Source organism: Cervus elaphus, chromosome 31 (assembly GCF_910594005.1).
Source record: "Cervus elaphus chromosome 31, mCerEla1.1, whole genome shotgun sequence".
NCBI classification, from domain to species: Eukaryota; Metazoa; Chordata; class Mammalia; order Artiodactyla; family Cervidae; genus Cervus; species Cervus elaphus.
In genome coordinates, this window is record NC_057845.1 from 23,555,430 (window position 1) to 23,576,708 (window position 21,279).

Sequence of the window (21,279 nt, forward strand, 5' to 3'; positions counted from 1 at the left end):
ATCCATCTAGTCAAAGCAATGGTTTTTCCAGTAGTCATGTATGGATGTGAGAGTTGGACTATAAAGAAAGCTGAACACCAAAGACTTGATGCTTTTGAACTATGGTGTTGGAGAAGCATCTAGAGAGTCCCTTGTACCGCAAGGAGATCAAAACAGCCAGTCCTAAAGGAAATCAGTCCTGGGTGTTCATTGGAAGGACTGATGCTGAAGCTGAAACTCCAATACTTTGGCCACCTGATGCGAAGGACTGACTCATTGGTAAAGACCCTGATGCTGGGAAAGATTGAAGGCAGGAAGAGAAGGAGATGACAGAGGATAAGATGCTTGAATGGCATCACTGACTCCATGGAAATGAGTTTGAGCAAGCTCCGGGAGTTGGTGATGGACAGGGAAGCCTGGCTCTTTGCACAGGGTCGCAAAAAATAGACATGACTAAGCAACTGAACTGAATTGATATTTATATATGAATAATTTTATATTCTCTAAATCGAATTTCTCTTTTTTTGGTCATTTTAGTTTTGCTTTACAATTACCGAGTTTTAAGTTTTAATTTGAAATATCTCTTCCAACCTCAACTTATTGAAAAAAAATTACCTCTACTTTTTGAATTAAATCTTTCATCCAATTCCAGTTTATCTTGATGTTAAATATCTCTCTTTATGGTTAATGACATAAATAACCAATTGTTCCAATAAAACTTAATGTATAATCCATCTCTCCCTTTCTCCTCATTTTGAAGGAAATGCTTCTTTTATCTTTGGTCTATTTTCTATTTCCTCTGTAGTACAAATTTGTTTTGATTTTTGTAGATTTGTCATTTATTTTAACATGTTGAAAGGTTATTTTCTCATTAAACTCTTATTCTTATATTCCAAATGATTTCAAATTCCAAATGATTTCATATCAATGATTCTTATATTCCAAATGATTTCAACTTCACTTTGTCAAGTCATAAAATATCCATCTAGCATTGTATTTGATATTTCATTGAAATTAAAAATATAAGAACTGGCATCTTTAAGTAATAATCCCCTAGCACACAAGTTATGTCTCTATCAAATCCAAGCAAAACATATGGAGGTATGACTAATAATGAGTATGGGGAAAAAAATGAATAAGGCGATCCCGAGGCATCTTTTCAGAGCAAATAGCAAGGAAACAAGGAAAGCCTACTAGGGTTGTGCTAGAAACACTCAAGTATGAATTTTGAAGAGGCTGCCCTCAGTACTAATTATATTCTTAATAGTAGAGAATTATTTTAATATTCAGGTACCCTCATGGCTCAGTGGTAAAGAATTCTCCTGCCAATGCAGGAGACATGGGTTTGATTCCTGGGTTGGGAAGACCCCTTGGAGAAGGAAATGGCAACCGACTCCAGTATTAGTATTCTTGTTTGGGAAATCCCATGGACAGAATAGCCTGGTGGGTGATAGTCCTTGGGGTCACAAAGAGTTGAACACAACATAGCAACTAAACAACAAAAATGACATTATTTTGTGTATACTTGAAAATTATTAATTTTTAAAGACACATTGAAATACTAGGGCTTCCCTGGCAGCTCAGACAGTAAAGAATCTGCCTGCAATGCAGGAGTCCTAGGTTCAATTCCTAGGATGGGAAGATCCCCTGGGGAAGGGAACAGCTAACCACTCCAGTATTCTTGCCTGCAGAATTCCACGGACAGAGGAGCATTGAAAAGTTTAAAGATAAAATGATGTATCTATCTCCTATATGCTCCTATATCCTAACTAATACGAGATGGGAAATGGGTGGAAATAGATATGAAACATGATTAGTCACTACTTGGTAATTATTGAAACTGGATGAGGTATGTGTGTGTGCTCAGTTGTGTCTGACTCTGTGATCCCATCACCATAGCCCACCAGGCTCCTCTGTCCATGAGATTTTCTAGGCAAGAATATTAGAGTGAGTTGCCACTTCCTACTCCAGTGGATCTGCCCAACTCAGGGATCGAATTCACATGTCTTGTGTCTTCTACATTGGCAAGTGGATTCTTCACCACTAGTACCACCTGGGATGAGGTATATGATAATCAATTTATGTTTGTTTAAAATTTTCTATCATAAACTTATTGAGATTTCCTATCCAAGAAGGTACTATCTTTTCATTTACTTAAATACACTGTTTTAATCTTAGGGAAATTTGAAAGTTTCTTTTATTTTTAATTCTAAGGATTTTATCTTTTTTTTTTTTGTTTCTACTCTAACTGGGATTTTTCCTGCCATATTTTTCTAACTGGCTATTGTTTGCAAATAGGAAAAGTATTTGTGTGCAATATTATTAAAGGGACCCACCTATTCAATTCCTATTATTTCACTGATATTTTTGGTGTGCTCATTTTTCCATGTATATAATTGCTATAAACTGAATGTTTGTGCTTGTGCACCACCCCCCCCCCCATTCAAATATAGAAACTAAACCCCAGTGTGATGGTATTATGAGGTGGGACTTTAGGAGGTGATTAAATCTTGAGGCTAGAATCCTTTGGAGTGGGGCTGAAAGTGAAAAGTGAAAGTGAAAGTTGCTCAGTTGTGTCCTACTTTTTGTGACCCCATGGACCATACAGTCCATGGTATTCTCTAGGCCAGAATACTGGAGTGGGTATCCTTTCCCTTCTCCAGGGTACCTTCCCAACCCAGGGACTGAACCCCAGGTCTCCCACATTGCATACAGATTCTTTGCCAGCTGAGCCACAAGGGAAGCCCAAGTATGCTTAAGTGGGTAGCCTAGCCCTTATCCAGGGGATATTCTCGACCCAGGAATTGAACTGGGGTCTCCTGCATTGCAGGCGGATTCTTTACCAACTGAGCTATCAGGGAAGCCTTAATACCCTTTAAAAGAGACTGTAGAGAGTTCCCTTGTCCCTTCCACTCTGTGTTAAGACAGGACAGCTGTCTATGAACCAGAAATCAGGCTCTTTCCAGACATCAAATCTGCCAGTGCCTTGACCTTGGACTTCCCAGTCTCCAGAACTGTGAGAAATAAATTGTTTTGAGTTAGTCAGCCTATGATATTTTGTTAGAATGTCTAAATTAATACAATAGCTACATAATTAGAAAATAATCAGAAAGTTGCTTCTTTATTTTCTTCTCCCAACTTATATCTCTATTTTATTTTCTTGCACTATCTGTTAACTCCAGAGCAATGCTCTATAACAGGTAATGGGTACGCTTGTCTCATTCTCAGTTTTACTGGTAATAATTCTAAGTCTTGAACTGATTTATTGTTTGGAATATATTTTTGATCATGTGAGAAGTATTAATGTGTTCTTATGCCTTTAAGTTTTTGTTATGCTTTGCTTTGCTCAGAAATATATTTTTAAAAGGCAATATATTACTCATTACAGACATATGTAACATATATTTCCACTTAAATTCATTTAAGACTTAGAGCCAATATCCAGAATATGCTATATTTTAAGACTCAATAGGAAATTTATTTATCCTTCAAAACTCATGAAGTATAATAATTAGATTCTTAGAAACAAAAACATTGCAGCAGCTTTTTATTAATAGTTACAAACCAAATTTATTCTTTACCAATATCTCTACATGAAAAACCTTCATGTAATAAATTTTTAGTCCCCAGAAGATAGAAATAAATGGAACCATAACACTATAGCACAAGGAAAAAAAGATATGCATACTCTGGTTCATTAAATGAGACTTGTCCTGTTAACAGCCTACTTTTAACATAGGACTAATCTTTTATATTCAAATATTATAGTGTTTCATACAATCTAACAATGTTATGTACACTAAGTTGTAATTTCAATACACTTACTCTTTTAATAAATGTGCAGAGAACTGGATCGATTTTCCACTCAACGAATTTTTTTTTAATAGATGAGGAGAGAGAAATAAGTATGGATTAAACAACAACAAGGGATATTTGTCTTTTGAATTACATTGATGTGTTGTACGAGTTTATTATTTGGCAATGATTTTCCTAATTGCACATTCATGAAGTAATAATGTGAATTATTGGGATATATAAACAATTTTCACTCTACCTAGTATTTTTAAATAGTACCTACCTCTAATCACTAAATTAAAAGTGGGTTTAATTTATTAAGAGAACAAACACGAATTGAGAGCATAATTCTCTTGCCTTAGCTTGGCCTTCTATTTTTCTCTATAAATAAAGAGGTAGGTCCACATTGCTCTCTAGGATATTTTCAAGGTATGAACTTCATTTGGTTATCCACTTAAAATCTCTAATAACAGTGACAACTGCATTTGCTAAAAAACTTGCAATCTGACAATCTGGGAGTTTTTAGTCTATCTCATTTACGCTTATAAATATAATAGAAACTGATCTTAAATTTGCCATATTTTTTGGTTTTGCTGCTTCTTTTGTCAATATATTTTTACTATATGGATTTTAAAAGTTTAACTTTGATATATATTGACACTCCTTTATGAAAAACTGAAAGAATGTATATTTTTATCTCAAGTATTCTTAATAGCCTATTTCTTTTTTATAAATTTTATCATTTTTTTGGTCTCTCAGGAAGTTGCCTTCATAAACTTATATGACCTATTTACACTTCTATTTCTTAAATTCTCCATTCTAAACAATACCTATTAACTCCCTACTAGGAAAAATGACAAGAGAAGGCAATGGCACCCCACTCCAGTACTCTTGCCTGGAAAATCTCATGGACAGAGGAGCCTGGTAGGCTGCAGTCCATGAGGTCCCTAAGAGTCGGCCACGACTGAGAGACTTCACTTTCACTTTTCATTATCATGCACTGGAGAAGGAAATGGCAACCCACTCCAGTGTTCCTGCCTGGAGAATCCCAGGGACGGGGGAGTCTGGTAGGCTGCCGTCTATGGGGTCCACACAGAGTCAGACACGACTGAAGCGACTTAGCAGCAACAGCAGCAGGAAAAATGAAGAAATCAGTATATCCACACTTCTTTCCATATTCCTGCCCTCATCTTTACTCTCCAACTCTGGTATTTTCTATTATTAATAACATTACTATAACCCTGAGAATCAACCAGGTTAGTCTCACTAGATAGTTCCTATTAGCAAGGGTGTGTCGCTGGGAGAACGGCAATGACCAGTGCCTGCTGCAATTAATTAATCCTCCTGATTTAGTCTAATCTCTCGTCCTGTCTCTGAAACTTCCACCTCATGCTTTATGATCCAGCGGCTCTGATCTAGGGCTTCCCTGGGGGCTCAGACGGTAAAGAATCCGCCTGCAATGTGGAAGACCGGGGTTCAATCTCTGGGTTGGGAAGATCCCCTGGAGGAGGAAATGGCAACCCACTCCAGTATTCTTGCCTGGAGAATCCCATGGACAGAGGAGCTTGGCGGGCTATAGACCATAGGGTCACAAAGTGTCGGACACGACTGAGCAACGAAGCACGCAGCACAACTCTGATCTGTGAGATTGCCTTCTGCTTCTACACTCTTGGTGATTCAGTTCCCTCATTCTGAAACACCTCCAACCAACCGCTTCTTATTATCCCATCAACCTATCTCCCAGCCGCTTTCACTCTTCAAAGTACTGTTAGACATTATCTTCCACCAAGTCTTCTCTTCAAGATAAAATTATACAGCCTTTATTCAATACTGTTTATGCCCTATGGCCATATCATAATTATGTTATATACCATAGTAAACTACATTTACGCATCTACCTTCTGTCTCTCCTGATTGTTATCAATGGCTAACATCGTGCTCAATAAGTGTGAAGACGATCATTATACTTAATAATATTCATGGATTGCTTGAATTATGCATTCTTCGTAAGGAAATGGTAGTGAATACTACTCACTAAAAGTACACATACTTTTTATTCTTCACATTATGAAAGGTTTTTAAAATACCACCTAAGTGAAGAGAACATTATAATGAATCCCCATTAACCATAACATATTCAATACCCATCAACATTTTCACATACATTTTTAAATCGGTTAAAAAGCTAGTTAGAAAGTCATTGGCCGATTATTCTCCTAGCAGGTTGACCTGCTGTCAACACGGATCGTCTGACTTACATCTAAGGAGAGGAAATAGAGTTCAGTTCTCCAGGATCACAGTTCTGATGAATGTTAACATTAGTAACAGACAAAACACTCTCCGAAGGAGCCATTATGTACAAGCAGTGACAAAGAAGGGAGAAAAATGGGGTTTGCTGAAGACTAGAATCAGAAAAACACTTCACAAGGGTCCTAAATGGCCGTGGCACGTTATGGGATTTGTATAAGGGAACAATTCCTGCCACTTATGACTTAACTCAAGAGAACGTTAAGGTATCTTGTTTACATTTTTACTTTTAACGGCCCTCAGTTTTAGCAATAGAGAAAACATGTCCCTGCTCCTTTGGATAAATCGCACTGACTGAAGATTGCTCGGATACATTTTTCCCAAAAGAAAAGGAGAGGAGTCAGGTTCTTATCCGAGTTCCAGGGTAGCCCTCCCAGTCACCCTCTAGGCCTGCGCTGTGACAAAGTCTCTTCTAAAGGATGCTGTGGGCAGGGAATGGGGGACATTTAAGAACCCGCATCTGGAATCTAGATCCCAGGCAAAAAAGCACGCTTCAAAAGGTAGTAAGAACGAAATAACAAACGCTGAAACCTGGACCTGGTTAGGGACATCACCCCAAAACGCCATAACCTAATAGTCCTCACTCTCCCGTAGGCGAACGGGGAGAGGGAGGAACTACACCTCCCAGAATGCAGAGCGGCGGGGCGGTGCTAAAGAGATGGCCTGTTTTTACCTCATGTTTGCTTAGAAACTCCAGTCCCTCTTCTTAGTACTCCGCCATCCCAGCCTAATTGGCTCTGTAGCCCGTGCGTGGGAGGGCGGCTCAGGCGTCACTGGCAGCGGTTGAATGGGGGCCCTAATCCCCGTCTCCTCACGGGAAATGAAGTCCTTTCTAGTAGTTTCTCTGGCCGAGTCAGAGCAATAGGACTACATTTCCCAGAGGAGCGCGGGTCTGCCAGGCGGCTTGGGGGCGGTGCCTCACGTATGGTACAGTCATCGCAAGCCTCTTCGGCGGGACTGTGATGGCCGGAGAGATGACGATCTTAGGTTAGTAACTAGGAGGGTTCCTTACGCTGTCGCGGGCACCGGAGCGGTTGAGGGAAGTAGGGGTGGGTCGGGGTCGTTACTGCACCTGCTCGATCCTGCTAGCGTGGCGGGAAAGGCGTCAGAAAGGTGACTTTGAGGCGGTTTGGGGCTGTTACCGACGCCGGGTTGGGGGTCGCTTCTAGGAATGCCCCGGCCGCTGTAGGCCGGTAGGGCCTACGGCGACCGTCTGCGTACATTTCAAGGATGTTGGACCGCAGAAAGTGTTCTTATCCAAAGAATGTCGATTTTTGAATTGTTGGTTGAATCGGGGTCTTTGAGAGGCCTCTAGAATATGCATCTCCGAGACCCCTTTGTGAAGGAAGCGGGAGGAGCACTAGCAGCATCCCGACCTGTAGGCTCGTGGGATGCTGGATTTTGAGAGATCCAGGGCTCTTTAATGTGTAGTCCAATGTTTCCACCAATACGGGTAGGTATTACCCTCTTCGGACGAGAAGGTGATAAAATGTTTCTGGAAATGAGTCTGTAAGAGCGAGTGGACGGTGGGATTGGCAGTTGATTTCATTTCATTACGTTTTGATGAGGATTTTGTTATTGTTTTTTATTGAGTAATTAATTGTTACTAAGCTAACAGTTAGTAAAAGAGACTCCTTTAGATTGGCATTTTGAGTTGTATGTAACCTGGGCGGACACAGGTGTATAACACAGCCTTCTGAAACCAAGTAACATATTAACTATAAATTCGAAATGGCTTCTTTCTCCTTCACTTACGTTTACAGGCAGTGTAACATTTGTACATATTTGGTTTTTTTCATCAGTTAACATATATTGGCCAGCTTCTGTTGGCTGGGAACCATTTGTACGGGGGATTCAAGGTGGCTAAAACCTAATTTCAAAAAAGAGTTTCCATTTATGTTACCATCAAGTTATACACTTCTACTCTAAATATCACCACTGCAAAATATCCTTCATTCATATTTAATACAGAAAAGGTTAACTGTGTTCTGTTATGAAGTGACAGTTTAATACCTAAGCAACTTCCAAAACTATTTTGATCCAGCTTATCCATTTAATACTTTTGAAAGCAAAAAGGAGAGGGGAGGTAAAGAGTTTTAGCCTTACAATATCAGGGCTTCTGGTGTGGAAATTTTAATAATAGAATTTTGTTTCAGTATTGATATCTGAAGCTGATTATAAAACTATAAAATCTAAATATCAAACTGTGGAAATTCTGAAGGAAATGGGAATACCAGAACACCTGACCTGCCTCTCAAGAAACCTGTACACAGGTCAGGAAACAACAGTTAGAACTGGACATGGAACAACAGACTGGTTCCAAATAGGAAAACAAGTATACATCAAGGCTGTATATTGTCAACCTGCTTATTTAACTTATATGCAGAGTACATCATGAGAAACGCTGGGCTGGAGGAAGCACAAGCTGGAATCAAGATTGCCAAGAGAAATATCAGTAACCTCAGATATGGAGATGACAGTGAAGAAGAACTAAAGAGCCTCTTGATGAAAGTGAAGGAGGAGAGTGAAAAAGTTGGCTTAAAGCTCAACATTCAGAAATCTAAGATCATGACATCTGGTCCCATCACTTCATGGCAAATGGATGGGAAAACTGTGGAAACAGTGGCTGACTTTATTTTTTGGGCTCCAAAATCACTGCAGATGGTGATTGCAGCCATGAAATTAAAAGTTACTGAAGGAAAGTTATGCCCAACGTAGACAGCATAGTAAAAACAGAGACATTACTTTGTCAACAAAGGTCCGTCTAGTCAAGGCTGTGGTTTTTCCAGTAGTCATGTATGTTTGTGAGAACTGGACTATAAAGAAAGCTGAGCGCTGAAGAATTGATGCTTTTGAACTGTGGTGTTGGAGGAGAGTCCCTTGGACTGCAAGGAGATCCAACCAGTCCATCCTAAAGGAGATCGGTCCTGGGTGTTCATTGGAAGGACTGATGTTGAAGCTGAAACTCCAGTGCTTTTGCCACCTGATGCGAAGAGCTGACTCATTTGAAAAGATCCTGATGCTGGGAAAGATTGAGGGAAGGAGGAGAAGGGGACGACAGAGGATGAGATGGTTAGATGGCATCACCAACTCAATGGACATGGGTTTGTGTAGACTCCAGCAGTTGGTGATGGACAGGGAGGCCTGGCAAGCTGCGGTTCATGGGGTCGCAAAGTCGGACACGACTGAGAGACTGAACTGAACTGGGTGACAATCTGACTTTTTGCTTTGGATAAATGACTTTTCCTGTCAATATTAGTACAAGTATTACTGAAATGTTTCTTTTTCAGTCCTTTACTCATCCATAAGTTAAGTACACTAACAGGGTTTTTTTGTTTGTTTTTGTTACTCCATTTTAATGGTATTATAGTCAGTTTAAATTGTGAAAAACATGATGTTTGTGAAATACTATCATGAGTATAAAAGAAAAAAATGTTGAGACTTTTTAGTCTAGTATTGAAGAGTGATTTTAATGTTGTAATTTATCAAATTGTACCAGTTTGATAAGACATAACATTTAATTTGCCTGTATTTCAGGATCAGCTGTTTTGACTCTCCTGTTGGCTGGCTATTTGGCACAACAGTATTTACCATTGCCTACTCCTAAAGTGATTGGAATTGACCTTGGCACTACCTATTGTTCAGTCGGGGTGTTTTTTCCTGGCACAGGAAAAGTAAAGGTCATTCCAGATGAAAATGGTCATATCAGCATACCCAGCATGGTATCCTTCACTGATGACGATGTTTATGTGGGGTATGAAAGCTTAGAGCTTGCAGATTCGAATCCTCAGAACACAATATATGATGCTAAAAGATTCATAGGCAAAGTTTTTACACCTGAAGAACTGGAGGCTGAAATTGGGAGATACCCATTTAAGGTGAGTTAAGCTGAAATGTATTTTTAGTTCAGCACACTGTTTCAATTAGTTCTTTGGCTTCAAGTTACAAAAATTTATATTTCAATGGACTCAGTTTGTATGGAAGTTATGTTATCTCATACAACAAGCAATGCCACAGCAGCTCATGGGTTGGTTAATTCATTGGTCCCACAACACTATTGAGGACTTAGGACACTACCGTCTTCTCACTCTGCCGTCCTCACAATGCACTGTTCTTTTATTGTAGTAGGTGGCTAATGAAGTCACATGTACCTATAGATAGATGGATGGGTAAATAGATACTCTCTTTGTGTGTGTGTGTATACATATTTGTATATAGAAAAAGAGATCATACTAGGCATGCTGTGTTTTGACTTCTTTGAAACTCATCAATATATCATATATATAGTTTTACATCATTATTTTTCATGGTTGTGTGGAACAACTGTTCCACCATTTAATTGTCCAGTCTCTGTATGTTTTATTTTTTCCCTAGTTTTCCACTATCATTGGAGCTTCAGTGAATATCATTGTTTGTACATGTGTATTTTTACACTTGTTTGATAATTTCCTAAATTTGATAGGCCAAATGGTTGTATGTTTTTAAGGCTTCTGATTTGTATTGCCAGCTTTGGGCACTGAAAAGTTTACATGCTCTTATCTATTTTTCAGACTGCCTGTGTCTTCAGTAATTATTATTTTTCAGTCTTTGCCAATAGATAAGTTAAAAATGGTATCTGATAGTAATTTGCATTCCTGTGATTTCTAGTGAAGTCAGACTTTAAAATCAGTTTATTTTGCATTTTTCTTCAGTGATCCTTTTCTCACCCTTTGTCCTATTTTCTTTTGGGATGTTTATCTTTTTTGAATGACTATAAAAATACATTTGTGGCATTTAAGTATCCCCCCCTTTTTTTAGCTAACTGATGTATAATTTTGTTTTTTAACTGTCAAGAGTATTAGATTTTTTTTGTGGTAAAATCATCTCATTATTTCCTTGAAAATGTTTTTAGAGTCTTATGCTACTTACAACAGCCTTTCCTATCCTATCCACTTGTATTTTTTTCCTAATGCTTTTATGTAAGTATTTGTAGGCTTGGGTTTTGCTGGGCTTTTTCTCTTAAATATTTAGATATTTATGTAGGGTTTTTTGTGGGGTTTTTTTTGGTACATTATGAAATAGGATTCTAATAGTTTTGAAATTAGATAATTATATCAGTGCTGCTTATTGAATAACACATACATAAAAGCTCTGAAATTTTTCAGAGGAGAAAAAATTTCTCCAGGTATGTATTTGGTTTATTTCTTTGCTTTTCTTTTAATTTTTGTTAAGTTCAGTTCATTTCAGTCGTTCAGTCGTGTCCGACTCTTTGCGAACCCATGAACGGCAGCACGCCAGGCCTCCCTGTCAATTACCAGCTCCCAGAGTTTACCTAAACTCATGTCCATTGAGTCGGTGATGCCATCCAACCATCTCATCCTCTGTCATCCCCTTCTCCTCCTTCCCTCAATCTTTCCCAGCATCAGGGTCTTTTGTTAAGACCCTGTATTAATTTGTAATTTTTCTTTTGTAATGATAAAATTGTATAAAGCTATACATTTTCCTCTAACTTGCAGCTTTGGATACATTACTTATGATCCTGGAGTTATTTTAAGGTTTTTTGTGTTTGGGTTTTTTTTTTTTTTAAGTTTCTCAGTGATCCAGTTTTTTTTTGTTGTTTCTCTTTCATGATTACTCTGAACATACTGGAATTAATCTAATTTTTAAAAATGTACAAATATGCAACTACATTAGCAGGGATAATATATTAATATATGTTTTCATGGAAATAATAATATGAGTGATATTTGATTCTTAGCAAAATAGTGAAGTATTAAAATTATTCTTGTTAATATGTACCAGCACATTCTTTCAATTATCTGTTATGTTTGGAAATAAATTAGTTTTTTGAAAAAGAAGATCTTGAGTCACATACATGATTTACCAACTGTTATTCCCTCTATTGGGGTTTCCTAGTAGCTCAAACAGTAAAGCATCCACCAGCAATGCAGGAGATCCAGGTTCGATCCCTGGGTCAGGAAGATCCCCTGGAGAAGGAAATGGCAACCCACTCCAGTATCCTTGCCTGGAAAATTCCGTGGACAGAGGAGCTTAGCAGTCTGCAGTCCATGGGGTTGCAGAGAGTCGGACACGACTAAGTGACTAAATTCCCTCTATCTCATCATTCATTTTCTTCTTTCATTTGACATATATATTGAGAATCTTCTATGTTCCAGTTATATGCTGCTGCTGCTGCTAAGTCGCTTCAGTCGTGTCCGACTCTGTGACCCCATAGACGGCAGCCCACCAGGCTCCTCTGTCCCTGGGATTCTCCAGGCAAGAATACTGGAGTGGGCTGCCATTTCCTTCTCCAGTGCATACTTAGTGATAAATTTTATTTTTCTGCTGTTAATTAAAAACTAGAGTGGATTCATTTTGTCATTTTAAGTATATCTTTTAATAGCCTCTAATCTTTGTACATGCACTTGCTAGATAACAAATGAAATTTTATGACCTTTTCAGGGTAAGTTTTGATTGACTACATTCAGTATATATATATATTTATGTGTGTTAGTATATGTTTATATATAATATGTATGTAGATGTGTACACACACTTATATATAGTGTTTTCATCTTTGCAAATTTTATTCACAGGTTTTAAACAAAAATGGAATGGTTGAATTTTCTGTGACAAGTAATGAAACCATCACCATTTCCCCAGAGTACGTTGGCTCTAGACTGCTGTTAAAATTGAAAGAGATGGCAGAGGAGTATCTGGGAATGCCAGTTGCCAATGCTGTGATTTCCGTACCAGCAGAATTTGACCTAAAACAGAGAAATTCAACAGTTCAGGCTGCTAACCTTGCAGGTAATATCACTTGCCTAAGTTGCATTGTTCTCAAAATTTTCTTAGGCTGAAAATCTGTAATGAGCTGTATTATTTTGCAAACCACTTGATTAGGCGCCTAGACAAACTATATGGTAGGTAAACAATTAAGAAGGCTCCATGGTACAATGTCAAATATGTATATTCTGACAACAACCTATCAGGTATATGACCAAGACTGAGAAAGAACATGGACACGTTAGCAGTGAGGAATTTGTTCTCTTAAACTTGTTTTAATGTGAAGATGAATATAATACAATGTGTTTTTAAAAATCTGAGGTGGGAGAAAATTTATTTGATACCATTCAGCAAATACTGATTGCCTAGGTAAACAAAACAGGTAAACCCTTTTTCCCAGTTCAGTTCAGTAGCTCAGTTGTGTCCGATTCTTTGCGACCCCGTGAGCCGCAGCACGCCAGGCCTCCCTCTCCATCACCAACTCCCAGAGTCCACCCAAACCCATGTCCATAGAGTCGATGATGCCATCCAACCATCTCATCCTCTGTCATCCCCTTCTCCTCCTGCCCTCAATCTTTCCCAGCATCAGGGTCTTTTCCAATGAGTCAACTCTTCGCATCTTTTTCTCAAGGAGCTTATATTCTATTGGAGGAAACAGAAAATCAGTATTGAAGATAAATATAGTGTTCTTACCTTTAGCATCCTGTCCTATTTGAGGTTGTACCCAAGTCTGCATTTTGGACTCTGTTGATTATGAGGGCTACTCCATTTCTTGTATGGGATTCTTGCCTGCAGTAGTAGATACAATGATCATCTGAATTAAGTTTGCCCATTCCCGTCCATTTTAGTTCACTGATTGCTAAGATGTTGATGTTTATTCTTAACCTTCTCCTGCTTGACCACATCCAATTTACCTTGATTCATGGACCTAATATTCCAGGTTTGGTGTCAGAGGATGAGATGGCTAGATGACATCACAGATGCAATGGATATGAACTTGGGCAAACTTCAGCAGAGGATGAGAGACAGGGAAGCCTGGTGTGCTGCAGTCCATGGGGTCGCAGAGAGTCAGACACGACTGGGCAACTGAACAACAACTCTTAGCATTATTGACATGTTAACCTGAATAATTCTTTGTTGGGGAACTATCCTATGTATCATAGGACATTTTGCAGCATCCCTTAACCTGTACTCACTAGAAGCTAACCAGTAGCACCCTCTCTACCAAGTAGTGATAATTTTATGTCTCTGGACATTGCTAGATGTCCTTAGAGGAAGAAAATGATCTCTGGTTGAGAGCTTTGATACAGTGTGTGTGTATCAGAAAGTAAAATGCTATGGGAGAGGAAGGTGGGATAGAAGTTCAAGAGGAAGGGGATATATGCATACATATAGCTGATTTACTTCGTTGTTCAGCAGAAATTAAGACAACATTGTAAAGCAATTCTATGACAATTAAAAAAAAAGTACCATGGTATGGCTATGACCAACCTAGACAGCTGTTAAAAAGAAGAGACATTACTTGGCTAGCAAAGGTTCGTCTAGTCAAAGCTATGGTTTTTCCAGTGGTCATGTATGGCTGTGAGAGTTGGACCATAAAGAAAGCTGAGCACCGAAGAATTGATGCTTTTGAACTGTGGTGTTGGAGAAGACTCTTGAGACTCCCTTGGACTACAAGGAGATCAAACCAGTCAATCGTAAAGGAAATCAGTCCTGAATATTCATTGGAAGGACTGATGCTGAAGCTGAAGCTCCAGTACTTTGGTCACCTGATGTGAAGAACTGACTGATTGGAAAAGACCCTGATGCTGGGAAAGATTGAAGGTGGGAGGAGAAGTGGATGACAGGACAAGATGGTTGGATGTCATCACCAACTTGATGAACATGAGTTTGAGCAAGCTCTGGGAGTTGGTAATGGACAGGGAAGCCTGATGTGTTGCAGTCCATGGGTTCACAAAGAGTCGGACACGACTGAGCAACTGAACTGAACATGTTATGGAAAAAAAGACAGGATAAGGGAATAGGCTTGCTAGGTGATCAGAGCGTAGATGGCCTTGCAGGTTTTGAAGAGAGTGGTCAGGTAGATCTCAGTGGGAAAGTGATATTTAAGCAGATTTGAAGGAAGCCAGGTAGTGAGCCAAGCAGGTGCATGGAGGAAATTTGTTGCAGGATAGAGAGTGGCCAGTGTAGCAGCCATAAGATGAGAATTTAGAAGATAGAAGGTTGGCCAGTGTGACCAAAGGCGAGTGAGTGATGAAGTCAGAAAGCTAAGGGGAATGGTATTATGGTCTCTGAATAAATGCTTCAGAGTTTGACTAGTTTTTGTGGCTCTTGATACAGAAAGTCATTCTACTTCCAAGGCCACTCATTACATGTGGCGGTTAAAGCAGGAATTCTGTTCAAGGAAATTTTGATCTTTTGTCTGCACATCTACTGTTTAGCATTACCTTGAAATCAGATTTTGCTGTATGTTTCAGAGTTGCTTTCAAGGGTCTTGCATTTTAAGTCTTTTTTAAAAATATCATTGTAGCTATTAGAGCATATCTTCTAAGATTTTTCTTTTTATCATTTTTCTATCTAGTCACCTGTTCTTTTACCAAAAAAGTCATTTTTAAAAGATGAGCACCATAAGCTTGTTTCTATAGCTATTTGTTACCGTATATGATTAATGTTTCCTTTCCCAAGTAAAGTACGAAAGTTAGAAGAGGCCGAGGGATCTTGTAAAATTAAGTATTAAAAAGAATAGAATGATGTATTTCACTGAATCTGGGCCTTTATTTCTTTATACTGTAGTCGTCTTTTAGAATAATTTTAATGATATCTATTTAGAAGAACCAATATTTGTCCTTCCCATTTCATTGTTTTTATTTGGCTTGTGACTGTTCTTTCTTATTACTACTCAGTGGAGTTCATGTTGGAGAAGATACTAATATGTTGTGGGATTAAGTGAAAAAAAATTCCTTAATCGTGTCATTTAATAATTGTTCTTCCCTCCAACCAATTTTACAGGACTGAAGATCTTAAGAGTAATAAATGAACCCACAGCAGCAGCTATGGCCTATGGCCTCCACAAAGCTGAAGTCTTTCACGTGTTGGTGATAGATTTGGGTGGAGGAACTCTCGATGTGTCATTGCTAAATAAACAAGGAGGAATGTTTTTAACTCGAGCCATGTCTGGTAAGAAAAATGTAGGGAGTGTTAACGAGATTCAGCCATGTTAACATATCTAATGTGTAAAGTGTTCATTTTTCAACTTTTCAGTATTCTTCACATTCATTTTGGTAATCTTCTGTACTTGTGATTTTAATGCCACCACCTGTTTTATTTATAGCAAAAAATTAAGTCTCAACAAATGACTGGATATGCTGTAAGTCAAATATTGTAGCTCACTGAGCCAGTAGTTTACACCTCCATCATGAAGGGAACAGAAGGAAAGAAATCATTTAAAATGAAGGATGGTCAGTTTATTTCATTTAATAATCTATTTCACAAAATAGCTATCTTTAGGAAATCAAGTAATAGTGTTTTGCATTCTAAATTTTTTTAAGGTTTTTGTTTTAGTTTAAGGAATTAAGCCTATGGAACTTAAATTTATAGGTAGTCTAACTGGACTCCATTTAGAAGCAAGTTCAGTGATGGGAATTTATATCACGTTACTCTTTTCCTTATTAATTATTTTTTCTACTTTTTAGCTCTTAATCATTTAAAAAGGATTTTTTTAATGATACTTTTTAATTGTAAGCAACACTTCTTTCTTTTGAGATTAATGCCACTTTTTGTTTTTAAATTGCTACTTAAAGCCCAGTCTGTGTTCTCAATTTCTTATTTTCTGAAAAAGTATTTGATATCACTGAGAGACTTCCTTTTATATCATTTGAGCCCAGATGTGCACTGTATTTTAATAGTATACTTTTGAATTAAACTCCTTTTAACCCAGTTATTTTCAATCAGTTTGTATATGAATAAAATCTTGATAATACATTAAATAAGGATTTATCACTCCCAGAATATCATTTATACATACATACTAAACAGATACATGCATATGTAAACACATACATGTAGTCATAATATAAACTTTTTTATTTTTAACTTAGGAAACAATAAACTTGGAGGACAAGACTTCAATCAAAGATTGCTTCAGTACTTATACAAACAGATCTATCAAACATATGGCTTCCTACCCTCTAGGAAAGAGGAAATCCACCGATTAAGACAAGCTGTAGAAATGGTCAAGTTAAACCTGACACTTCTTGAGACTGCCCAGATGTCAGTGTTACTAACAGTGGAGGAAAATGACAGAAAGGAACCTCCAACTAGTGACACTGAACTGCCAAAGGACAAATTTTCCCCAGCAAATGACCCCCATGTGGACAGCATGTTTGGAGCTAACCTTTCTCAAAAGAAAAATGGAGAAGGTCAGGTTTTATTTGAAACAGAAATATCACGAAAGCTCTTTGACACCCTTAATGAAGATCTTTTCCAGAAGATACTTGTACCCATTCAGCAAGTGTTGAAAGAAGGCCATCTGGAGAAAACTGAGATTGATGAGGTGGTCTTGGTTGGGGGCTCAACTCGCATTCCTCGAATCCGCCAAGTCATCCAAGAGTTCTTTGGAAAGGACCCCAACACGTCTGTAGACCCTGACCTGGCCGTGGTGACGGGGGTGGCTATCCAGGCAGGGATTGATGGAGGCTCCTGGCCTCTCCAAGTCAGTGCTTTAGAAATCCCCAATAAGCATTTACAGAAGACCAACTTCAACTGAAGACGGAGGGATGGCTGTTTGAGATCTTATCTAATGATCTCTTCCTCTTTATCAGACCACCTCCATCAGCCAAATAAAGTCTCGAAAATATCTCATACATTTACCTGAAAGATAACGTTTATATATATGAAATTTTGCATAACATTTTGTTTTAAGATTGAATGTGACCAGATTGATCCTTCTTGATTTTGGAGAGATCCCATTCCAACAAGTACTTCTAAAATGATAGAATTGAGGTAAAACTCTTTTGTAGGAGCATAGGTGACTGTATTTTCTGGATTCTGGAAGTAGATATCCATGTGCACTTAAAACTATATTCTGTAAACATTGCCTAGTGCCAATTATATGATTCCCAGTTCTTACTAAATTGTATTAGCAGGGGCTGGCAATTTACTTGGTTATCAGATGTAATTCTTAATTTGAACTATACTTGAAGGACAGTGTTAATGTCATGTACTTACATTGACTGGGAGATAGCAGTGTTATTTATATAAGCTGCATATACAATATTCAGTAACAGCCATATTATATGACAAAGTTAACCTTCACAAATTCAGCGTCCTGTTATGTGTCCTATTCATGTAACCTGCATTCTCCAGATTTTTAAAATATATTTATTGAATCAGTTTGTTTTCTTTCTAAAAAGCTACAAATTTATTCAAATATTTCATTACCAATTTATATTTTATTTCTTTAATCTGCTATCATTCTCTGCTTCGATTTCCATGGTTCTGCATGGTTAGAAAACAAAAGAGAATTATTAATTGCATTTTAAAAATGTGTTAATATCACAGTATTTATTACTATAATTTTTTGGTTATTTAAGACCTTTGTAGATGTTGATAAGGGGCTTTCCTGGTGGCTCAGTGGTAAAGAATCTGCCTGTCAGTGCAAGAGACACAGGTTCAATCCCTGGCTTGGAAAGATCCCCTGGAGAAGGAAATGGCAACCCTCTCCAGCATTCTTGCCTGGGAACTCCCATGGAGAGGAGTCTGGGGCTACAGTCAATGGGATTGCAAAGAGTCAGACACACAACTTAGCTACTAAACAACAAGACATTGATAAACAGCAGTAATTAGGTACAGTATTTATTTTATGTTTTTGTTTTCTTTTAGTGTTTATTGTCAGTAAGCCCTGGAGAATTTAGCTTGCATTTGATTCAGTTTTACTGACATTTTTCCCCATATTTAATTGTGAATGAGGAAAATTGTACTCATTTGCAAAATCCTTGTTGTTTCCTACCGTCATTTAAAAATAATCAGACTTGGACTGTTTTAACCTTAAGGTTAATTTGTGATAAGAACAAAAAACTCATGAATACTGGAAGTAATGTGGAAATCTCACAGAAGGCAATGTTTAAAAATGTCCACAAATCAGTATTTATAGTAACATTGGTATAGTGTGGTAGTTTTAGTTTGTTTCCTTTTAGAAAAGCTGCAGGAACCAAGAAAGAAAACATAGTGGTTTTATTTGTTATGCCCCTATTATTTGAAGATTTTCTTTTTCCTTAATAGAGGCTGCTACTTCTCAATATTCAAAAGTTATACTCTGGTCAACATTTTTGCTAATGTAAAATATGTCTCTTTACCCATTGCTGAATTTGGAAGGATGTTGAATTTCCAATCACTGAAAAAAAAAAAGCAACCTCATTTCAGCAACATCAAAACATTTTTGCTTCTCATAGTAAAATCTGAGTGTTTTTGTAGATCATAAAGAAAATATTTCTTAGCAGTGAAATTGCTGTTAAAACAATTTCAATCAGATACTTTTGTGTATAGAAAATGTCTGTAGTAGATAAATAGAAAAATATAAAATGTCTGTTCACATGTTTTATTTTAGAACTGAATGGAGAAATGCCAAAGAGGAAGCCTTCACTGCATTATAAATATATTCAAGTGTTCTTTTGAACTTTATAAAAATTTTTACTAGACTTAAAAATTGAAAAAGATCTTTGTGCAAAGGTCTTTTAAGAGAAAAGTGTTCAATTTATCAAAATCTCTATATATAGTACCAGCTTTAACTAAAGCATTTGAAGATTTTTTAAAGTTCGAATTTCTCTAATATATGAGATAGTTCAGGACAGTCTGTTAATAGTTCTTAGAAGAAATGATTTGCAAAACAGAGCAGCTAATCTCATACTCTAAAATTGGAATTTAAAAAATTTGTGTCTGAAAAATAGAATGGCAGTGTTGGAATTTGGAGACAATAGTTCAGCATATTCTCTAGTATAGTACACTTTAAAAAAAATAGTGTCTGTCTTCAATCATATTTAGGAGGCTATGTATAAATAGTCTTGAAGTCAATGTAGTTTATTTAAAAGGTAAAAATGCATTCTGAAAGGGATCATTTATATATAATCTGAAGACATTTTGCATAAAACTATATTTTGGTTGTACATCTTGCTAGTGTTTTTTGAAGTACATAACTTTTAAAATATTAACTGTCTTATATGATTAGAATATGTGAATGAATAATTTATTTGGTGTCAGAAATGGTTCGGTACCTCCTGTGTTTTCACTGGAACCACTGATGTATCAGCAGATACTATTGTGTATAACATGTTCTGAAGATCATAGATACTGTGTATAACATTGTGCCTCTTAACTTTGTGTGCATACAGGTGGTTTACATTTTAATGTAAATAAATGCCACTTTGCAGTTTGTTTTTTAAACTGTGTCCTTTATTTTCTATTTGAGACTCTGCCAGAGTACATTTTTGAGGTATGTAAGTAAGAAAGGAAATGGGAACAGAGCTGATCTGATGCTTACGGCGCATGACCTCAGCAAGTATGGCCTAATTCCCTGCATCCTGAATGTCCCTGAAATTGCTTACTTTTCTACTTGTTTATTTTTTAATTAATGTTTATTGGAGCAAAGTTTCTTCACAGTTGTTTTGTTAGTTTCTGCTGCACAGCTAAGTGAATCAGTGATACGTGGACATAAATCCCCTCTGTTTTGGATTCCCTTCCCATTTAAGTCACCACAGAGCACTGAATAGGCTTCCCTGTGCTATATAGTAGCTTCTCATTAGTTATCCATTTTATATATACTATCAATAGTGTATATGTATCAATCCCAATCTCCAATTCTTCCCTCCTCCCCGCTTATCATACATTTGTTCTCTAGGCCTGTGTCTCTGTATTTGCTTTGAAAAGAAGTTCATCTGTATCATTTTTCTAGATTCCACATATAAGCGATATAGTGTTTGTTTTTCTAGATTAGTTTTGGCTCCATTATAGTCAGAAGCCATGAATTGGTATTCGGAATTCTGGGTATCCTGTTCATGATACAGGAATTGTCTCTTCTAAGGTAAAGAAATGACATATACCCAGAATTCTGAATACCAATTCATGGCTTCTGACTAATGGAGCCAAAACTAATTTAGATAGTTAATAACCCTGCTTAATAAACAACTGTAATCCTTTGGTTGGCAATTAATACTTTATAATTCTCTAATAAAGTTTGTAGTATTCTTTGGACCAGAAAAATTAATATTTTTTTTTAAAGAAGTTCATTCGATTCATATAGTCTTTTCAAATGACCCTTAAAAACAGATTTGGCTTTCACTAGTTCCTATGATTCTTTCATGGTTACTTTAACTACCGTTGCTGGGAGATTCAAATATATGAGGAAATAGAGTGATATGTCTATATTTGTTTCACTAAACA

At 37.3% G+C, this 21,279-nt stretch overlaps 1 protein-coding gene across 1 annotated transcript; it reads left to right on the forward strand.

Annotated features, from left to right (window-relative positions):
* The first annotated feature begins 6,939 nt into the window (after positions 1–6,939).
* HSPA13 (heat shock protein family A (Hsp70) member 13) lies at positions 6,940–20,283 on the forward strand. Its single transcript, XM_043892795.1, has 5 exons — positions 6,940–7,068; positions 9,619–9,959; positions 12,657–12,870; positions 15,856–16,023; positions 16,944–20,283. The coding sequence occupies exons 1-5, from the start codon at positions 7,044–7,046 to the stop codon at positions 17,609–17,611; spliced, it is 1,416 nt and encodes a 471-aa protein (XP_043748730.1). The 5' UTR covers positions 6,940–7,043; the 3' UTR covers positions 17,612–20,283.
* Positions 20,284–21,279: the final 996 nt, after the last annotated feature.

What these genes read in the sequence shown, in the direction of transcription:
- HSPA13 (XM_043892795.1), top strand. Translation starts at nt 7,044, where the DNA reads ATGGCCGGAGAGATGACGATCTTAG. An exon ending in TCAGGCTGCTAACCTTGCAG is followed by an intron (nt 12,871 to 15,855) that starts GTAATATCACTT and finishes CCAATTTTACAG; the next exon opens with GACTGAAGATCTTAAGAGTA. An exon ending in TTTAACTCGAGCCATGTCTG is followed by an intron (nt 16,024 to 16,943) that starts GTAAGAAAAATG and finishes TTTTTAACTTAG; the next exon opens with GAAACAATAAACTTGGAGGA.